Here is a 20,976-nt window from a genome sequence, read left to right on the forward strand (position 1 = left end):
ATTAGAATTAAAATAATTAGTGGTTGTGTTTCCTTGGCATGGGCTATAAATAAAACTTTGTTAAAGTCTCATTAGCATCAAGTCACAAAACACAAAACACCAAGTAATGAAGTATTCCTTTGATAGCTTCGTGTGTGTGTGATTTTCTTTCGTTTTGAGTGAATTCTCTTGTAATAGTGAGTGTAATATTATAAAGTGTGTAGTAATATTTTGAGGATTGTGAGTGATACACATCAAAGTTTGATCATACTCTGTAGAACTCTTCTTTTTCTTTTTTTTTTTTTTTTTTTTTTTTTTTTTTTTTTTTACTGAAAAGATTGCAACTTCATTTAATAGGACAGATGATATCTGGCAAAGACTAGATTTAATATGTAACACTCTTACTATACAAAATTTTACGCTTAAGCTGTAAAAAAGAGGTGGTATGATATTACGGTCTCTAAGATAAAATATATGCATAATAGTATCTGAAAGAGAACAATATACAAGGAGTCTTGAAAAACGGGTAAAACAAATTCGTAAAATGAAAAGCACAACGCTCAGAAAACGAGATTACTTGCGTGCTAAGAAACCTAAAGATTATAGGTGTAACTAAACAAAAGAGAGAATAAAAAATCAAAGATGCGAAATAACTAGCTCCTAACTCAGCCTGCGAAGTAGTCAAGGCTGGCCGGAGAATATTTATATACATATATATACATATCCCCAAAATACCCAAAAGACAAGATAAAGCCTTATACTCTCCCTTGACCTCTAAGAGGGACAAAATAAACAAGTTTCTTGGAGAGAAAGCTAAGTACATATATACATAAGCTGCATAATAAAAGAACCCAGAAATCGCTCCGCTTCAGGAATCTAGACGCCTAGCGAGGTGCCTCTCGACCTGCATTTGAAAATAACAACACAGTATGGGGTGAGAATCGGAGGTTCTCAGTGTGGTAAAGGTGCCACACACATAATATATAAGGTCCTGAAAATGCCAGAGGCAATCCTAGGACGCCAACACTCAGTTATAAAACTTAAATTCTAAACAGAAGCCATAAAAAGGGTAGGTGTTCTAAGGAATTCTAAACTTACTTACTTAAACCTAACTTTATCACCAAATCGGTCCACCTTTCCTCCGCTCCTCCATCACCAATGATTCAGCAGAGACAGACAACCAAACAATTTCAAGCACAAGTAGAAAACAGGTAGTGCAGGTAGCAAATATAACAGTTAGCATAATATATATTATGTTAGGTGATGCGTGATCATCTTTCTTGTCTTTTCCTAGTGAATTTGCAATCAATTTGTTAAGTTTAATCTAGAATTAATTGTCTTTTAGCCACTATGGATGCTACTTTGAGTCTTGTGCAATTCTGTTTATTTTAGGTAGCATTCGGTTGAAATTGATGGAGTTTCTACAGCACAAAAATTTAAATGAGATGACAGCGAAGAGCGACGCGCACGCGTACCTGACGCGTGTGCGTGATTTGGAGATTTTCATGGTGACGCGGGCGCGTGGATGACGCATATGCATGATTTGAATATTTGCACGGCGACGCGTACGCGTACCTGACGCGTACGCGTGACACGCGAAGAAGACCATCGACGCGTACGCGTGACATGTGCCACGTGCAGAAAATGCAGAAAAACGTTGGGGGCGATTTCTGGGCTGTTTTTGACCCAGTTTTCAGCCCAGGAAACACAGATTAGAGGCTGCAGAATAGAGGACTCAAGGAAACACTTCTTGTTACATCCCAAGTTATGCGTGGGTCCTACGAAGCAAGTGGTCCCCATCAATCACTTGAAGACTTGATGATTGCCATAATTAATTCTGATTTAAATTTAAATATTATAGGAAAATATATTAGTTTAGATATTAGATTTTAAATTAATTAGGATTAGATAAAAAAGATATTAGTATTCTATACCAATTAACATTCCGCACTTCAGAGTTTACCTGAATCCTAGTTTTCTTTTTTGAGTCATGAGCAACTAAACCTCCATTGTTAAGGTTAGGAGCTTTGTCTATTGTATGGATTGACATTATTACTTTTCTATTTTAATTCATGTTTTGATTTATATTTCAAGAATTATTTTCGTTCTTTATTCTATGAATTTGGGTGGAACGGAAGTATGACCCATGTTCTAATTGAGTTCTTGTATAACTTGGAAAAGCTCTTTACTTGAACAACAGCTTGAAAACATATTCTCTTGAATTTCTAATTGTTTGTATTTAACGGGATATGTGCCATATAATCCCCTTATATATGGATAATTATGATTCTTGTGGCATATAAAATGGAATTTGATCATCACCCTTTAATTGGAATTAATTGACCAAGGAATTGGCAGTTAATGAATTTTAGAGAAGACTAGGAAGGTCTAAGGAATTCGGGTCTAGTCACATATAGTTTTCCATGAATTAAATCTTGCATGATTAAAATAGTTAGTAAGAAAAGTCAATCCAGAAAATAGATAACTCTGAAGCCTTAACTATTTTCTCCCATATTTTATTCCTAACTTATTCACATGCTGTCTTCAAACTCTTAATTTACTGTTTAATGCTCTTTGAACATCCAACACTCTTTTCTGTTTGCCTAACTAAGTGGTTTAACCAACTATTGTTGCTTGATCCATCAATCCTCGTGGGATCGACCCTCACTCACCTGAGGTATTACTTGGTACGACCCGGTGCACTTGCCGGTTAGTTTGTGGGTTATAAATCCCGCTCCAAGTTTTTGCGCCGTTGCCCGGGATTGATAGTGATTAACAACTGTTAGTTGTTTGATTGCTTAGATTAGGCGTTTTATTTTTAATTTTATTAAAATATATTTTTAATATTTTCGAAAAAAAGAAAAAATATTTTAATAGCACTAATATTTTTAGTAATTTCTGAAATTAAGTTTGGTGTTTCCTAGTTCAGGTTACCTCACTGGAAATTCTCTGCACTCTGACGTAGAGAGTTCTATTTTTTCTTGTCTTTTGTTTGTTTATGCGCAGGAACAGAGACAAAGAACATCTCTTAGACTTTGATCCTGAACCTGAAAGGACTTTCAGGCGGCGTTTACAACAAGCTAAACTTTGCAAGGCTGCAGAATCCACTATGGATCCTAACAATGCTGATAATGCCAATGTGGCAAATCCGAATGGAAATGAGCAACAAAGAAGAGTACTTGGCTCTTACTCTGCTCTTACTGCAGATCTTTATGGAAAAAGCATTGTGGTGCCTCCTATAGCTGCGAACAACTTTGAGTTGAAGCCACAATTGGTCACCCTGGTGCAACAAAACTGCCAGTATCATGGTCTTCCCCACGAAGACCCAAATCAGTTTATTTCTAGTTTTCTATAGATTTGTGATACTGTGAAGACAAATGGAGTGAACCCAGAGGTATACAAACTCATGCTCTTCCCCATTTGCTCTGAGGGATGGAGCAAAGCTATGGCTAGATTCCTAACCCAAAGAAAGTCTGGATACTTGGAACAAAGTTGTTACTAAGTTTCTCACTAAATTTTTCCCACCAAAGAAGCTGACTAAGCTTAGGGTGGAGGTTCAGACCTTCAGGTAGAAGAATGGTGAAACTCTGTAAGAAGCTTGGGAGAGATACAAGCTACTGACTAGGCAATGTCCTCCGAACATGTTTTCCAAATGGACCTAACTAGATATCTTTTATGAATGTTTGGGTGAAATGTCCAAGATGTGCTTAGATAATTCTGCAGGAGGTTCATTGCATAAGAAGAAGACACCGAGGAGACTTTTGAGCTTATTGAATTAGTTGCTAGCAACCAATATTTATACTCATCTAACAGGAATCATGTGAACTCTGAGACTCCTCAGAAGAAGGGTGTCATGGAAGTAGAAGCTCTTAAAGCTATTCTTGCTCAGAACAAGCTTATGTCTCAGCAAATAAGTCTACTTACTCAACACATGGGTGGCATGCAAGTCTCAGATATCAACACCCAAAATCCACCTCAAGAGGTCTCCTATGATATGGCAAAAAATTTAGTGCAAAATGATAATTATAATTATGCTCAATCCTCTTTTGAACAGGTCAATTACATGGGGAGTGGTTCTAGAAATCCCAATAATGACCCCTATTCTCAGACATACAATCAAGGATGGAGAAATCATCCAAATTTTGGGTGGAGAGACCAACCTCAGAGACCTCAGAATTTCAACAATAATTCTTACGGCGGCTTCCAACAGAACAATTATAATAACTGCCAATTTTAGTCTCAGCAGCAACAACCACCTCAGCAGGCTAACTCTAAATTCCAAGAAGATTCTAATTGGAAGATGATGAGGAGTTTTATGCAGGAAACCAGAGCCTCCATTAGAAACTTGGAAGTGCAAATGGGCCAGTTGAGCAAGCAAATACCTGAGAGGTCTGCAAGTACATTACCAGGTGATACAGTGGTGAACCCAAGAAAAGATTGCAAGGTTATTCAGTTGAGAAGTGGTAAAGTATCTAGCTCTGAGACCAAGGCCAATGAAGAATTAGTTGAAAAAGGAACTCCAGAGGAAAAGAATGAAGAAGTAGAGCGCGCCTCTCCTAAGCGTGCAGATAACCCATTCCCTGATTCTCTTGACACTTATCCTACCTTGCCAAATGCTTCTGAATACAAGCCAAAAATGCCATATCCTCAGAGGCTTCAGAAGGCTTCCAAAGAAAAGTAGTTTTCCAAATTCTTAGATCTTTAAGAAGCTATAGATCAACATTCCTTTTGCAGAGGCTCTTGAGCAAATGCCTCTTTATGCTAAATTTATGTGAAAGAGTTGTTGACCCATAAGAGGAATTGGAAGGAATAAGAAATAGTGGTGTTAACCAAGGAATGTAGTGCAATTATTCAACACAATCTACCTGAGAAAATGTCAGACCCAGGGAGCTTTGTCATTCCTTGCACCATTGGAGATATCACCATTCAGAGAACTTTATGTGACCTTGGAGCTAGCATAAATCTAATGCCACTTTTAGTGATGAAAAAGCTTCAAATTGAGGAGGTAAAATCCACTCGTATTTCTCTTCAACTTGCTGATCTTTCTGTTAAATTACATGTGGGTGTTGTTGAGGATTTACTTGTTAAAGTAGGACCATTTATTTTTCCTGTTGATTTTGATATATTAGACATAGAAGAGGAGGTAAAATCCTCTATTATACTTGGTAGACCCTTTTTAGCTACAGGTAGAGCTCTGATTGATGTGCAAAAGGGTGAATTGACCCTGAGGGTCAATGAAGAATAGGCAGTCCTAAATGTTTTTTAGGCTCTCAAACACCCTAATGATTTTGAAGGGTGCATGAAAATAGATATTATTAAACCACTTGTTCAAGAGGTACTGAAAGCTGAGGTGCTTGATGACATTCTGGATCTTGTTTCTGAGTATGAATTAGTTGAAGTTGATGATTCACCACCCCAGAAGGCTATGGTTTACACGCCTAAAGCAGAGGAGGAAGCCCCCAAGCTTGAGCTCAAACCTTTACCTCCTTCTCTGAAATATGTGTTCTTGGGTAAAAATGATTCATATCCGGTGATTATTAGCTCTTCCCTGAAGCCTGAAGAGGAAGAGGCGCTTGTTTCAGTGCTCAGGAGCCATAAAACTGCTCTTGGGTGGACCATTGGTGATTTGAAGGGGATTAGTCCAACCAAGTGTATGCACAAGATCCTTCTTGAAGATGATGCTAAATCAGTTGTGCAACCACAAAGGAGACTCAATCCAACCATGAAAGAAGTGGTCCAAAAAGAGGTAATGAAATTATGGGAAGCAGGTATTATTTACCCTATTTCTGACAGTCCTTGGGTAAGTCCTGTGCAGGTAGTTCCCAAGAAAGGAGGGATGACAGTGAGCTTCTTTCTTGTCTTTTTCTAGTGAATTTACAATCAATTTGTTAATTTTAATCTAGAATTAATTTTATTTTAGCCACTATGGATGCTACTTTGAGTCTTGGACAATTCTGTTTATTTTAGGTAGCATTCGGCTAGAATTGATGGAGTTTCTGCAGCACAAAAATTTAAATGAGATGACAGCGAGGAGCGACGCACACGCGTGCGCGTGATTTAGAGCTTTCCATGGTGATGCGGGCGCGTGGATGACGCGTACACGTGATTTGAAGTTTTGCACAGTGACGCGTACGCGTGACACGCGAAGAAGATGATTGACGCATACGCGTGACTGACGCTTACGCGTGACATGCGCCACGTGCAGAAAACGTAGAAAAACACTGGGGGTGATTTTTGGGCTATTTTTGACCCAGTTTTCAGCCCAAAAAACATAGATTAGAGGCTGCAGAATGGAGGACTCAAGGGAACACTTCCTGTTACTTCCCAAGTTAGGCGTGGGTCCTACGAAGCAAGTGGTCCCCATCAATCACTTGAAGACTTGCTGATTGCCATAATTAATTCTGATTTAAATTTAAATATTATAGGAAAAGATATTAGTTTAGATATTAGATTTTAAATTAATTAGGATTAGATAAAAAAAGATATTAGGATTCTATACCAATTAACATTTCGTACTTCAGAGTTTACCTGAATCCTAGTTTTTTTCTCTGAGTCATGAGCAACTAAACCTCCATTGTTAAGGTTAGGAGCTCTGTCTATTGTATGGATTGATATTATTACTTTTCTATTTTAGTTCATGTTTTGATTTATATTTCAAGAATTGTTTTTGTTCTTTATTCTATGAATTTGGGTGGAACTGAAGTATGACCCATGTTCTAATTGAGTTCTTGTATAACTTGAAAAAGCTCTTTACTTGAACAATAGCTTGAAAATATATTCTCCTGAATTTCTAATTGTTTGTATTTAACGGGATACATGACATATAATCCCCTTATATCTAGATAATTAGGATTCTTGTGGCATATAAACTGGAATTTGATCATCACCATTTAATTGGAATTAATTGACCAAGGAATTGGCAGTTAATGAATTTTAGCGGAGACTAGGAAGGTCTAAGGAATTAGGGTCTAGTCATATATAGTTTGCCATGAATTAAATCTTGCACGATTAAAATAGTTAGTAAGAAAAATCAATACAGAAAATAGATAACTCTGAAGCCTTAACTATTTTCTCCCATATTTTATTCCCAACTTATTCACTTGCTGTCTTCAAACTCTTAATTTACTGTTTAATGCTCTTTGAACATCCAACACTCTTTTCTGTTTGCCTAACTAAGTGGTTTAACCAACCATTGTTGCTTGATCCATCAATCCTCGTGGGATCGACCCTCACTCACCTGAGGTATTACTTGGTATGACCCGGTGTACTTGCCGGTTAGTTTGTGGGTTATAAATCCCGCACCATTAGGCAATCCCAAGTAATACATAGCAAACAAAACAAATAGAATGCACATGATGTATGCCTGTCCTATGGCTGATGAGGATCATCTGTCAGTTATCCAGCCAACCCGACAAGTCTGAAACCCTTAGACTGTCCCTCGTCGCGTATCCCCATGAGTCTATGCGTATATTTTCTCATATCATTCATAATTCATGCATTCATTTATTCATATATAACTTACTCAATGGGGGATATCCATTTTGGGAATTTATACGTGCCCGATCACCATTACAACGTAGGGTCAACAAAGTATCGAATCTCAACTTGGAGCACGTGGTGGCAAGTCACGATACTTTACCCAAGAAAAATTGTATCTCAAATAATCATTCCATACTCATTCATTAACATTTCATAGTCATTCGTTACTTACTCATCATGTAATTGCACTTTTATACATAACTCATCATACCTGGAGCAAGTGGGGCGAAACCACAATCCTTGTATCTACCCGGGGAGCCTTTATGCTAACCAACCTGGAGCAAGTTGGGCGAAATCACAACCCTTGCGTTTACCCAGGAGGTATGTTCTCATATGCCCAGGAGAAACAAAGGAGGGGATCCTAACCTCCCACTATCTCGTTGGGGGTGATTTTACAATACCAAGAGGAACAAAGAAGAGGATCCTCACCTTCCACCATCTCCTAGGGTCGCACTTTCGAGAAAGAGTGCTCAGGTGTAACATTTATTCCTTTCATTATCCAGATTCATAATTTAAAAGATATATATATATATATATATATATATATATATATATATATATATATATATATATATATATATATATATATATATATGCCACCTATCTTCTCATACCTAAAACATCACTTTTCCAACCTTACTTCATTCCCAAGTTACCATCTATTCCTAGTCTCAACTCATTACTAGACTTACTAATCAAGTTTAGAGCTAACAGTATGAAAATAGAGGTTTAAAAGTCTGAAATTTGATTTAAAAACACAAAATCCAGTTTTGCAGAAAATAGCAGTCACGCGTACGCGTGGATATGCGTTTAGGCCAAGACGCACACGTATCCCTTGATTACACGTACGCATTAGTGCTAGGCAGTAGTGCATGGTTGCGCATGAGGATCTTGCGTATGCGTAAACCTCACGTCACGCACACGCGTCGGCCACGCATACACGTGGACGTGCAAACTTAGCCCATTTCGTGTACACATAGGCTTGTTCGTGCACGCATGCGCAAGAGGCAGTAGCTACCATACGCAAATGAGGGGTATGTATACGCGAAAGTCTCATGTCACGCGTACGCATGGGCCATACGTACGCATGAACGTACATTTTTCCAAAAAATTTTACCAAGTCTGAAATCTGCAGATTTGCTAATTTAAACACCAAATTTCCGACGCACATAGCTTTTCTATTTTAAATCATTTTTCCTCCGTTCTTAAATGGCGTAAACTTCACGGACCCAATATTTTATACAAAACAAGTTTGAAACCATTTGGGGATCCGGAAGCTAATTTATGGGTCGCCAAAGTTCAGCCAAAACCAATTTCACAAAAGCTTCAAAATCTCATTTTCTTTTTAAAGCTCATTCCAACCCAATTCATCATACCTATAATAATCAATATAACACACTTTTGACAATATCATAATAATATCTTCAATCCTACCATTTCTCAATTCAATAACATCTCACTTCAACCTAAACTTCACAAGTTTATCATCAAACGTCAACAAACCAACCTATATTTACATAATGCCTAAATCACAAGTTCTTCAAACATTATCATCACATCATCATTCATCATTCCAATACCAACAAAACCAAAGGAATGTAACAGCCCAGATCACCCGCTAGCATGATATTGTCCGCTTTGGCACACAAGGCCTCACAGTTTTGCCTTTGACGATAGGGATGCTAGCCGAAGCCCCCACACTCACTCGTCAAAACGCGTCATGCTAGGGAGAAGTATCCACATCCTTATAAGGCATGATTTATTCCCCTCCCCAACCGATGTGGGACCTTACAATCCACCCCCTTAAGGGAGCCCAGCGCCCTCGCTGGCACATTGATCCGGGTTTTGGCTCTAATACCATCTGTAACAGCCCAGATCACCCGCTAGTATGATATTGTCCGCTTTGGCACACAAGGCCTCATGGTTTTGCTTTTGACGATAGGGATGCTAGCCGAAGCCCCCCACACTCACTCGTCAAAATGCGTCATGCTAGGTAGAGGTATCCACACCCTTATAAGGCATGCTTCATTCCTCTCCCCAACCGATGTGGGGCCTTACAAGGAACACCACATATACTCAAACCATTGTTATTAAACATCCAATACACACAACCATTCCAGCTTATCTTACGGTTCTCTAGCCTAAGTTTTCACACGACATTATATATTATACACGCAAAACCTAAACTATACCTTGGCCGATCACAATGTATTAACCAAGGCAATCCACAAGGCAAAAGGGCAAGACCTCAATCACCAAGATTCAACTCTAACTCCACTAAGCTCTCAAATCCAGCTTCCAAAGATTCCAAAGTCTCCATATCATGTATTCATACACTTAACACATATATATACATAAATATACCCAACAATTCAATATCCAACATAATCCAAACAAGAAATAACTAGGGTCTAGGACTCTCACCGGGTCCATGAACTAAACGAACTAAATCCGTCAAGCTCCACAAGCTAAATTGAACCTAGAGTACTAAATCAAACCAAATCTCAACATGGGTTCCCTTTAATTTCAAAAATTGAGGGATAGAGAGGCTGGAGTGAGATCGAAGCTTACCTATAAAATTAATCCAATAGAATCGTAGAGTTTGATGCGTTAGACGCGTGGCCGCAAATGGTGCGGCGATCGGAGCTCAGACGAAGAAGTTATGGTGGATTAATGTTGTGGTGAGGGTTTGGAAGCTCTCCTCTTTCCTTGGCTGTTCAACGTGCTTCTTTGCTGAATGGGAAAGGAGATGAGCTTCTGCCCATTTAAGTGATGGGTCTGGTTGGGCCCACGGGCTCGGTTTGGGCTCGGTTCAACTGGTTTGGTCTTTTCGGTCCAAATTCTTCGAAATTGGTGTTAAGATTTTCATTTTAAAGAGCTCTATCCTATTTTAATATAAAATTTTCATTTATAATTTTCCTTGTTAAAATTCAATTTGTTGACTAATTATTTACTAATTTTAGCGGGTTTTACATAATACATGCTGAGGGGCTTCTTCCTTCCACATTGAATTTGAAGTGCAAGTTCATGAGCTACTTTGTTACCATTCCTCGTACCATAGCTAAAATTAACTAATCTAAAATTCTTTAGTAAAGCAAGAGTATCAATCATAAAAGAGCCAAAATAGGTCTCCACGTTCCTTCTCTGTTTGAGTGCATTCACAACCTCTAAACTATCACTCTCAATAATTACTTTAGTGAAGCATATGCTTCTGCTTCATGGACCTCTAAGTTGAAAGGAATGGCCCACGATGCTGCCGCTAAAATAAAATCCATTTCATCTCTAACTACCACTCCAATGTCACTATTACCTCTATTAGAAAATGAGGCATCAATATTAACTTTCACCTGGTCGGTTGGTGGAGCTTTCCAACAATGCTTTAATTGGGAATGAGGGACCAAATTTGATCTTATCTCTTTTCTTCATCCCTGATCCTTCCAAAAGTCCTCACAAAACTTTGTTTCTCTGTTGATGTCCTCTTCAATTGGTATGTTTTACCCTTCAAAAATCAACAAGTTTTGGGCCCTCCAAATTTGATTCAAGAGCAGGCAGAACAACGTTTTTTCTCTGTCTTAGAAGTTCTCCATCGTCTTCATCATCCAATATCCCACCTTTTGGTCCATGCTAGCCTCAGTTCATAGAGTTGAGGAGATGCAAATCAAAATTGACGGGTGAACCAGCTATCTTTCAGGATATGGCTCTTTGTTTCTTCCCTTTCCCAGCACCATTGGCATAGCAGCGTGTCTCCTACCCTGCGGCGGAAAAAATTTTTCTTGGTGGGTAGTGATTTGTGCAAGACTCTCCAGAGAAAATTAAGAATTCTTAGTGGGTATTTGTCTTCCACAATCTTTTTTAGATATTCTCGTCACAACTACCTCTATTGGAATAATTTGACTGGCTCTGATTTTGGTTTTTAATTTCATGATATACAATTTTGACTCTGGACATGCCATCTCTTGCATTCTTCCAAATGAAATTATCTTCTTAATCTTTTCTGAAAATTAAATTTTTTGTGATCTGATTTGCTTCGAAGAGGAGAAATATTTATCAATTAGCTCTCTATTCCACTCCCTTCCATCTGCTAGCATTAGGTCTTCCACTGTTGAGTGCTTTTCCAAGCTGTGGTGGGGGATCCAAATCTTCGACCCATTTTGTCTAGGTAACCAGGAATCTTTCCAAATCCTGACTCTTCTACCATTACCAATATTCCAATATCCACCTCTCTCCAGTGCTGGTTTTGCCTCCCAGATACTCTTTCATGTGTAACTTGATACAACTTCTAGGTCCAAGTTGAGGAATTCTTTTCTACAGAAATACTTACTCCTTAGGATTTTGGCTGCTAGTGAGTCTAAGTTCTTAATGAGTCACCATCCTTGTTTTGCTAGTAGAGCTAGGTTAAAAGGCTTTATATCTCTGAGGCCTAGGCCTCCTTTTTGCTTCAGCAAATACATCTTTTTCTATTTTATCCAATATATCTTTTTTTCTCCCTGTTTCGATCCTAATAGAACTTGTTTATCATGCAATCAATATGGTGGCCTAGGTTAGTTGATAATCTGAAGCATCCTATAATGTAAGTGGGTATTACTTGTGCTAGAAGCTTAATTAGGACTTTCTTTTTTGCTCTTGAGAGGAGTTTCTTTTTTTACCCTTTAAGTTCCTTCCAGACTTTCTGTTGGATATACTCAAAAACCTTATTTTTTAATCTTTCCACAAATATTGGGAGACCAAGGTATTTGGAATGTCTCTCTACAGCCTTAATTCCCAATCTATCTTGTATGATCATTCTTCTGTTGGCTGGCATATTTCGGCTAAAAGACAATTCTGACTTTTCTAGGTTGATATGTTGTCCTGAGGCATTCTGGTAGGAGTTAAGGGTTTCTTTAACCCTCCTAAATTGCTTGATCTAATATCCTCGTGAAAAGGATACTGTCATCCGCAAAAGACAAGTGATTTATCTCTGGGATGTTTTTAGCAATCTTGATCCCCCAGATAAGCTTGTTATTCTGAGCTTTAGTTAGTATACCTGATAATACTTTGACACAAATGATGAACATGTAAGGGGATAGAGGATCCCCTTGCTTGAGACCCTTTGTCGACTCAAAACTCTTACTTGGAATGCCATTTAAAATGATGGAGAAAGATGTTGAACTCACACACTTCTAAACTGTTGACACCCACCTGTTCAAGAATTCCATGGCTATTAGTGTTTTCTTTAAGAAAATCCATTCAACCATGTTATAAGCCTTCTCCATATCTAATTTCATCTTCCCATAATCCATCCTCACTGCTGTCTTCTTTTTCATATATTAAAAAATGTCAAAAGCTACTAAATCATTGTCCATAATTAATCTTTCCGGGACAAAAGCACTTTGGTTTTCTCCAATAATCTGAAGTAGGATTATTTTTAGCCTGTTTGCTAAAGTCTCTGTGACTATTTTGAGAATGACATTACACAAGGATATTGGTCTAAACTCCTTTGTATGTTTTGGCTTGCTCACTTTGGGGATCATACAAATAAGAGTGTGGTTTAGGGGTCTCGGATCTGTCCCCTCATTCAAAATTTTTAGAACTGTGCTCGTCACTTTGTTCCCCACCATTTTTAATATCCTTTGGTAGAATAACACGGGCGTTCCATCTGGCCTGGGGGCTTTTGTGGGATGCATCTGCGGAAGCGCTTGAAAAATCTCTTCTTTTGTAAAATCCTCATTGAGAATCACATATATTTCTTCATTTATTCTTCCCCTAACCACATCTACCGTTTGTTGGACATCTTGAGTTTCCTCTGAGGTGAAGAGTTTCTCATAGAAAGTTCTCATTGATCTTTTTATTTGCTCAACTTCTTCGTATTTTACACCAGCATCATTTACAATTGAGTCAATCCAGTTCCTTCACTTCCTTTGGGATGCTGTTTGGTAAAAAAAAAACTATGTTCTTGTCTTCATGCTTGAGCCAGCTTGCTCTTGATCTCTGACTGCACTAGATTTTCTTTATCTTCAGTAATTCATCTAGTTTTGCTTCCTCCTCCTTCATCCCCCTTATAACATCTTTGGTCTGTGGTTTAGAATTTAGCTGGTCAATTTTCTTTAGTGCTTTTTGGATTCCTTTTCGTATGTTTCCAAAATTTTGTGCACTCCATTTGTTTAAACTTCCACCACAGGTCTGTACCTTCTCTTGTATATCTCCTTGCCTACCTTTTCATGCATCTTCTATCACCTTGCTACATTCATCACTTGTTAACTGATGAGCGGATATTTTATACTTTTTTTGGGGGTATTTTCATATAGTTTTTAGTAGGATCTAGCTACTTTTTAGTGTATTTTTATTAGTTTTTATGCAAAAATCATATTTCTGACCTTTACTATGAGTTTGTGTATTTTTTTTGTAATTTTAGGTATTTTCTAGCTGAAATTGAGGGACCTGAGCAAAAATCTGATTCAGAGACTAAAAAGGACTGCAGATGCTGTTGGATTCTGACCTCCCTGCACTCGAAATAGATTTTCTAGAGCTACAGAAGCCCAATTAGTGTGCTCTCAATTGCGTTGGAAAGTAGACATCCTGGGCTTTCCAGCAATATATAATAGTTCATACTTTGCCTGAGTTGTGATAATGCAAACCGGCGTTTAACGCCAACTTTCTACCCTATTCTGGCATTAAACGCCAGAAACAGGATACAAGCTGGATTTAAACGCCCAAATTGGCACAAAAACTGGAGTTAAATGCTAGAAATAGCCTATGCACGTGAAAACTTCATTGCTCAGCCCAAACACACACCAAGTGGGCCTCAGAAGTGGATTTCTGCACTATCTATCTTAACTTACTCATTTTCTGTAAACCTAGGTTACTAGTTGAGTATAAAAACTACTTTTAGAGATTCATTCAGTACCTCATGACATTTTACATCTGAATTTGTATCTCCTACGACATGAGTCTCTAAACCCCATGGTTGGGGGTGAGGAGCTCTGCTGTGTCTCGATGGATTAATTCAATTATTTCTGTTTTCTATTCAATCACGCTTGTTTCTATTCTAAGATATTCATTCGCACTTCAACATGATGAATGTGATGATCCGTGACACTCATCACCATTATCAACTTATGAGCGCGTGCCTGACAACCACTTCTGTTCTACCTTAGATTGAATGTGTATCTCTTGGGTTCCTGGTTCACGAGTTTGATTCTCTCTCCTGACAACAGAGTGTTCAATTCCGTGAAACCAGAGTCTTCATGGTATAAGCTAGAATCAATTGGCAGTACTCTTGAGATCCGAAAAGTCTAAACCTTATCTGTGGTATTTCGAGTAGGATCTGGGAAGGGGTGACTGTGACGAACTTCAAATTCACAAATATTGGGCGCAGTAACAGTGTGCAAAAGGATCCATGGATCCTATTCCGGCACGAGTGAGAACTGACAGATGATTAGCCATGCGGGAAATCGTAGAAGACCATTTTCACTGAGAGGATGGATGGTAGCCATTGACAACGGTGATCCACCAATATACAACTTGCCATGGAAGGAACATTGCGTGCGTGAAAAAAACAACAAAAGGAAAGCAGAGATTCAGAAGACAGAGCATCTCCAAAATTCCAACCTTTTCTCCATTACTGCATAACAAGTATTTATTTCATGCTCTTTTTTTTGCAATTAAAACTAAGAACCATTATTGATATCCTGACTAAAAATAATAAGATAACCATAGCTTGCTTCAAGCCAGCAATCTCCGTGGGATCGACCCTTACTCACGTAAGGTATTACTTGGACGACCCAGTGCACTTGCTGGTTAGTTGTGCGGAATTGAAATGTGTGATTGTGATTTTCGTGCACCAAGTTTTTGGCGTCATTGCCGGAAATTGTTCGACTTTGGACAATTGACGGTTCATCTTGTTGCTTAGATTAGGAATAACTTATTTTTTTTTGTTGGTATAGAGTCATCAAATTTGAGTCTTTTTTTTTTCTTTTCAAAAATTTTATTTTTCTTTATTGATTATTAATTTTTCTTTGAGTGTAGTTTCATGTTTTAAGTTTGGTGTCAATTGCATGTCCTCATTTGTTCTTCATATTTTCGAATTTATGTTCATTATTCTTTCTTGATCTTCAAGTTATTCTTGTTTATTTTTTCTTGTTTGATCTTTATTTTTTTCTTGTTTTGTGTCTTTCCTTGTTTTTCTTGTGATTTTCGAAAAGTTCAAAAAGATTTTTCAAGAAAATACTTTTTCTTTCATAACTCAGTTGGTTAGAGCATTGGCTTATGTTTTTGGTATCTTCTTTTCAAAAATAATTTTCCTTTGATTAAATCTTGTGTCAAATTTCAAGTTTGGTGTTCTCTTGTTAATTTTTCTTTAGTTTTCAAAAATTTTATTTTGGTTTTCTAAAAAATTTAAGTTTGGTATTCTTTCTTTTTGTTCTTGTTGTTCTTGTGAGTCTTCAAAGTGTTCTTGAGTCTTCTTTGTGTTTTGATCTTAAAATTTTTAAGTTTGGTGTTCCTTGGTATTTTTCCTCCAAAATTTTCGAAAACAAGGAGCATTAGATCTAAAAATTTTAAGTCTTGTGTCTTTTGTGTGTTTTTCTCTTTCATTATAAAATTCAAAAATAAGAAAAAATTATCCCTTCCTTTAATTTCTCATAATTTTCGAATTCATTAGGTTGATTTGGTCAAAATTTTTAAAATCATATCTTTTTCAAAAAAAACTCCTAACCACTTTCTCTCTCCTCATTCTTTTTCGAAAATCCTCATAAAATATTTTCAAATTCTTTTTTATTTTATTTTATTATTTTAATATCCATTTTATTATATAATAAAATAAATAAAATAAATTCACATCATCTTCCTTTCTCCGTCATGGACCTAAGTGGAAATGAACAGTCCATAAGGACTCTAGGATCATATGGGGGTAGTATCTGTATACCTCCCATTAAAGCTAGCAACTTTGAGCTGAACCCCCAGCTCATTATCATGGTGCAGCAAAATTGTCAGTATTCCGATCTTCCACAGGAAGAACCTACTTAGTTTCTGGCACAGTTCTTACAAATTACTGACACAGTACGTGATAAAGAAGTAGATCAGGATGTCTACAGACTATTATTGTTTCCATTTGCTGTAAAAGATCAAGCTAAGAGGTGGTTAAATAACTAACCCACAGCAAGCATAAAGACATGGAAACAGCTGTCAGAAAAATTTCTGAATCAATATTTCCCTCCAAAAAGGATGACACAGCTAAGGCTGGATATCCAACGCTTCGGACAAGGAGATAATGAATCTCTTTATGATGCCTGGGAAAGGTACAGAGAGATGCTAAGGAAATGTCCATCTAAAATGTTTTCAGAATAGGTGCAGTTAGACATCTTCTACTATGGGCTTACAGAAAAAGCTCAGTTATCTCTAGACCACTCAGTTGGTGGATCTATACACATGAGAAAGTCAATTGAAGAGGCTTAAGAGCTCATAGATACGGTTGCTAGAAATCAGCATCTATACTTAAATAGTGAGTCTTCCATGAAAGAAGAAGCTAAGGCAGTATCCACTGACTTTAGTCCTCAGGAACAAGTTGCTGAACTTAATCAGCAGATATCTTCTATAACAAAACAGTTAGCAGAATTTAAGGAGATGCTACAAGAAACCAAGAATGCTAATAAGGATATGGAAACACAGTTGAATCAGACAAAATAGCAGTTATCAAAACAGATAATAGAAGAGTGCCAAGCAGTTCAATTAAGAAGTGAAAAAATATTGAACGCCTCAACTCAAGGCAGCAGAAAGCCAATAAGAGAACAACTGACAGAGTATGAGCAAACTGCCACCCAAAATCCCTCTGAGGACATTAAGAGCCCAGAGAGGAATATTTTTGGCATTCAAACGCCAGAAAAAGGTAAAAAACTGGGGTTGAACGCCTAGTGGATGCCCAGTTCTGGCGTTCAAATGCCAGAAAAGGGTGAAAAGTTGGCATTAAATGCCCAACCCATGTCCAGTTTTAGCGTTCAAACGCCAGAAAAAGGTAGGAATCTGGCGTTAAACGCCCATTCCTCCTCCTATCCTGGCGTTCAAATGCCAATGAGGGATCAGACACCTAAAAATGCTGATAATAACTCCCTCAAGAAGGCTTCTCAACCTGCCTCTATAGGAAATAAACTTGTAGCAACCAAGGTTGAAGAATACAAAGCTAAAATGTCTTATCCTCAGAAACTCCGTCAAGCAGAACAAGATAAACAAGTTGAAGAGGTCAAACCAACCCGGATTTGTCTTCAACTTGCTGATGGCTCCATTAAATATCCATCAGGCGTAATAGATGACATGATTGTCACAATTGGGCCATTTGCCTTTTCCACTGACTTTGTAGTGCTAGAGATGGAGGAGCAAAAGAGTGACTCTCATTCTAGGAAGACCTATCCTAGCAACTGGACGAACCCTCATTGACGTCCAAAAAGGGGAAGTGACCCTGAGAGTCAATGAGGATGAGTTTAGGCTGAATGCTATTGAAGCAATGAAGCATCCAGACACATCAAAAGACTGCATGAGCATTGATATTATTGACTCCCTGGTGGAGGAGATCAATATGGCTGAGAGTCTCGAATCAGAGCTAGAGGACATCTTTAAAGATGTCCAGCCTGATCTGAAGGAACCAGAGGAAATAAAAGAACCTCTGAAAACCCCTCAGGAAGAGGAGAAAACTCCTAAACCCGAGCTCAAATCACTACCACCATCCCTGAAAAATGCATTTCTGGGAGAAGGTGACACTTTTCCTGTAATCATAAGCTCTGCTTTAGAGTCACAGGAAGAGAAAGCACTAATTCTGGTGCTAAGGACACACAAGACAGCTCTTGGGTGGTCCATAAGTGATCTCAAGGGCATTAGCCCAGCCAGATGCATGCACAAGATCCTATTGGAGGACAATGCTAAGCTAGTGGTTCAACCACAGAGGCGGCTGAATCTAGCCATGAAGGAAGTGGTGTAGAAAGAGGTCACTAAATTACTGGAGGCTGGGATTATTTATCCTATTTTTGATAGCCCCTGAGTGAGCCCTGTCCAAGTTGTACCCAAAAAGGGAGGCATGACAGTGATTCACAATGAAAAGAATAAACTGGTTACTACAAGAACAGTTACAGGGTGGCGTATGTGTATTGACTATAGAAGGCTCAATACAGCCACCAGAAAGGATCATTTTCCTTTACCATTCATAGACCAGATGCTAGAAAGACTAGCAGGTCATGACTATTACTGCTTTTTGGACAGCTATTCAGGTTATAACTAAATTGCAGTAGATCCTCAGGATCAAGAGAAAACAGCATTCACATGTCCATCTGGAGTATTTGCCTACAGAAGAATGCCTTTTGGTCTGTGCAATGCACCAGCAACCTTTTAGAGATGCATGCTCTCTATCTTCTCTGATATGGTGGAAAAATTTCTGGAAGTCTTCATGGATGACTTCTCAGTATTTGGAGACTCATTCAGCTCCTATCTTAATCAGCTAGCACTTGTTCTGAAAAGGTGCCAAGAGACTAACCTGGTTTTAAACTGGGAAAAATGTCACTTTATGGTGACTGAAGAAATTATCCTTGGGCATAAAATTTTGAACAAAGGAATAGAGGTAGATCAAACTAAGGTAGAGGTAATTAAAAAATTACCACCACCCACCAATGTTAAGGCAATCAGAAGTTTTCTGGGACATGCAGGATTCTACAAGAAGTTTATAAAGGATTTTTCAAAAATCGCAAAACCTCTGAGTAACCTGCTAGCTGCAGATACACCATTTGTCTTTGACACAGAGTGTTTGCAGGCCTTTGAGACTCTGAAGGCTAAGTTGGTCACAGCGCCTGTCATTTCTGCACCAGACTGGACATTACCATTCGAACTAATGTGTGATGCCCGTGATCATGCTATTGGTACATTATTGGGACAAAGGCATAACAAGCTTCTGCATGTCATTTACTATGCCAACCATGTTCTAAATGACGCATAGAAGAACTACACAACCACAGAAAAGGAACTGCTTGCAGTGGTTTATGCCATTGACAAGTTTAGATCCTATTTAGTCGGATAAAAAGTGATTGTGTACACTGACCATGCTGCTCTCAAATATCTACTCACAAAGCAGGATTCAAAACCCAGGCTCATAAGATGGGTGTTGCTTCTGCAAGAGTTTGATATAGAAATAAGAGACAGAAAAGGGACAGAGAACCAAGTGGCTGATCACTTGTCCCGGATAGAACCAGTGGCAGGAGTGTCCCTCCCTTCTACTGAGATCTCTGAAACCTTTCCTGATAAGCAATTCTTTGCCATTCAGGAAGTGCCATGGTTTGCAAACATTGCAAACTATAAAGCTGTGAGATTCATACCCAAGGAGTACAGTAGGCAACAAACAAAAAAATTGATCTTTGATGCAAAGTACTACTTGTAGGATGAGCCATATCTCTTTAAGAGATGTGCAGACGGAATAATCCGTAGATGCGTGCCTAGACAAGAAGCACAGAAGATCCTATGGCATTGTCATGGATCACAATATGGAGGACATTTCGGAAGTGAGCGAACAGCCACAAAAGTCCTCCAATGTGGCTTCTACTGGCCTACCCTCTATAGAGATTCCCGAGAGTTTGTACGTAACTGTAACAGTTGCCAGAGAGCTGGTAATCTGCCTCATAGTTACGCCATGCCTCAACAAGGTATCTTAGAGATTGAGTTATTTGACGTATGGGGTATTGACTTCATAGGGCCTTTTCCACCATCATACTTAAACACTTATATTATGGTGGCCATAGACTATGTATCTAAATGGGTAGAGGCAATTGCAACACCCACTAATGATACTAAGACAGTGCTGAAGTTCCTCCAGAAACATATCTTTAGCATATTTGGTGTCCCTAGAGTACTAATCAGTGATGGAGGCACTCATTTCTGCAAAAAACAGCTTTACTCTGCTATGGTCAAATATGGAATTAGCCACAAGGTGGCAACTCCATATCATCCACAGACAAATGGGCAAGCTGAAGTCTCTAATAGAGAACTAAAAAGAATCTTGGAACGGACTGTAATTGCCCATAGAAAGGATTAGACAAGGAGCTTGGATGATGCTCTATGGGCATACAAAACAGCATTCAAGACCCCCTATAGGAACTTCTCTATACCAGCTTGTGTTTGGGAAGGCCTGTCACCTGCCCGTGGAACTGGAGCATAAAGCCTACTGGACAACTAGATTCCTAAACCTTGATGCCAAATTAGCTGGAGAGAAAAGATTGCTCCAGCTGAATGAGCTAGAAGAATTCAGACTGAATGCTTTCGAAAATGCAAAAATTTACAAGGAGAAGGCAAAAAGGTGGCATGACAAAAACTGTCATCCAGAGTCTTTGAGCCAGGACAAAAGGTTCTGCTGTTTAGCTCTAGGCTCAGACTATTTCCTGAGAAATTAAAATCCCGATGGAGAGGACTATATGTGATTACAAGTGTGTCACCATTTGGATATGTAGAGCTTCA

General features: G+C 38.4%; 1 protein-coding gene across 1 annotated transcript in view; it reads right to left on the reverse strand.

The window, feature by feature from the left end:
• Positions 1–413: 413 nt before the first annotated feature.
• The window catches only part of LOC140184199 (uncharacterized), a 38,055-nt gene continuing 17,492 nt past the window's right edge, over positions 414–20,976 (reverse strand). Inside the window, exon 10 of the mRNA XM_072234506.1 lies at positions 414–883. Within this exon, the coding sequence (XP_072090607.1) occupies positions 848–883 (36 nt within the window). The 3' untranslated portion in view covers positions 414–847. The remainder of the gene's footprint in view (positions 884–20,976) is intronic.

Source organism: Arachis hypogaea, chromosome 4 (genome assembly GCF_003086295.3).
Source record: "Arachis hypogaea cultivar Tifrunner chromosome 4, arahy.Tifrunner.gnm2.J5K5, whole genome shotgun sequence".
NCBI lineage: Eukaryota > Viridiplantae > Streptophyta > Magnoliopsida > Fabales > Fabaceae > Arachis > Arachis hypogaea.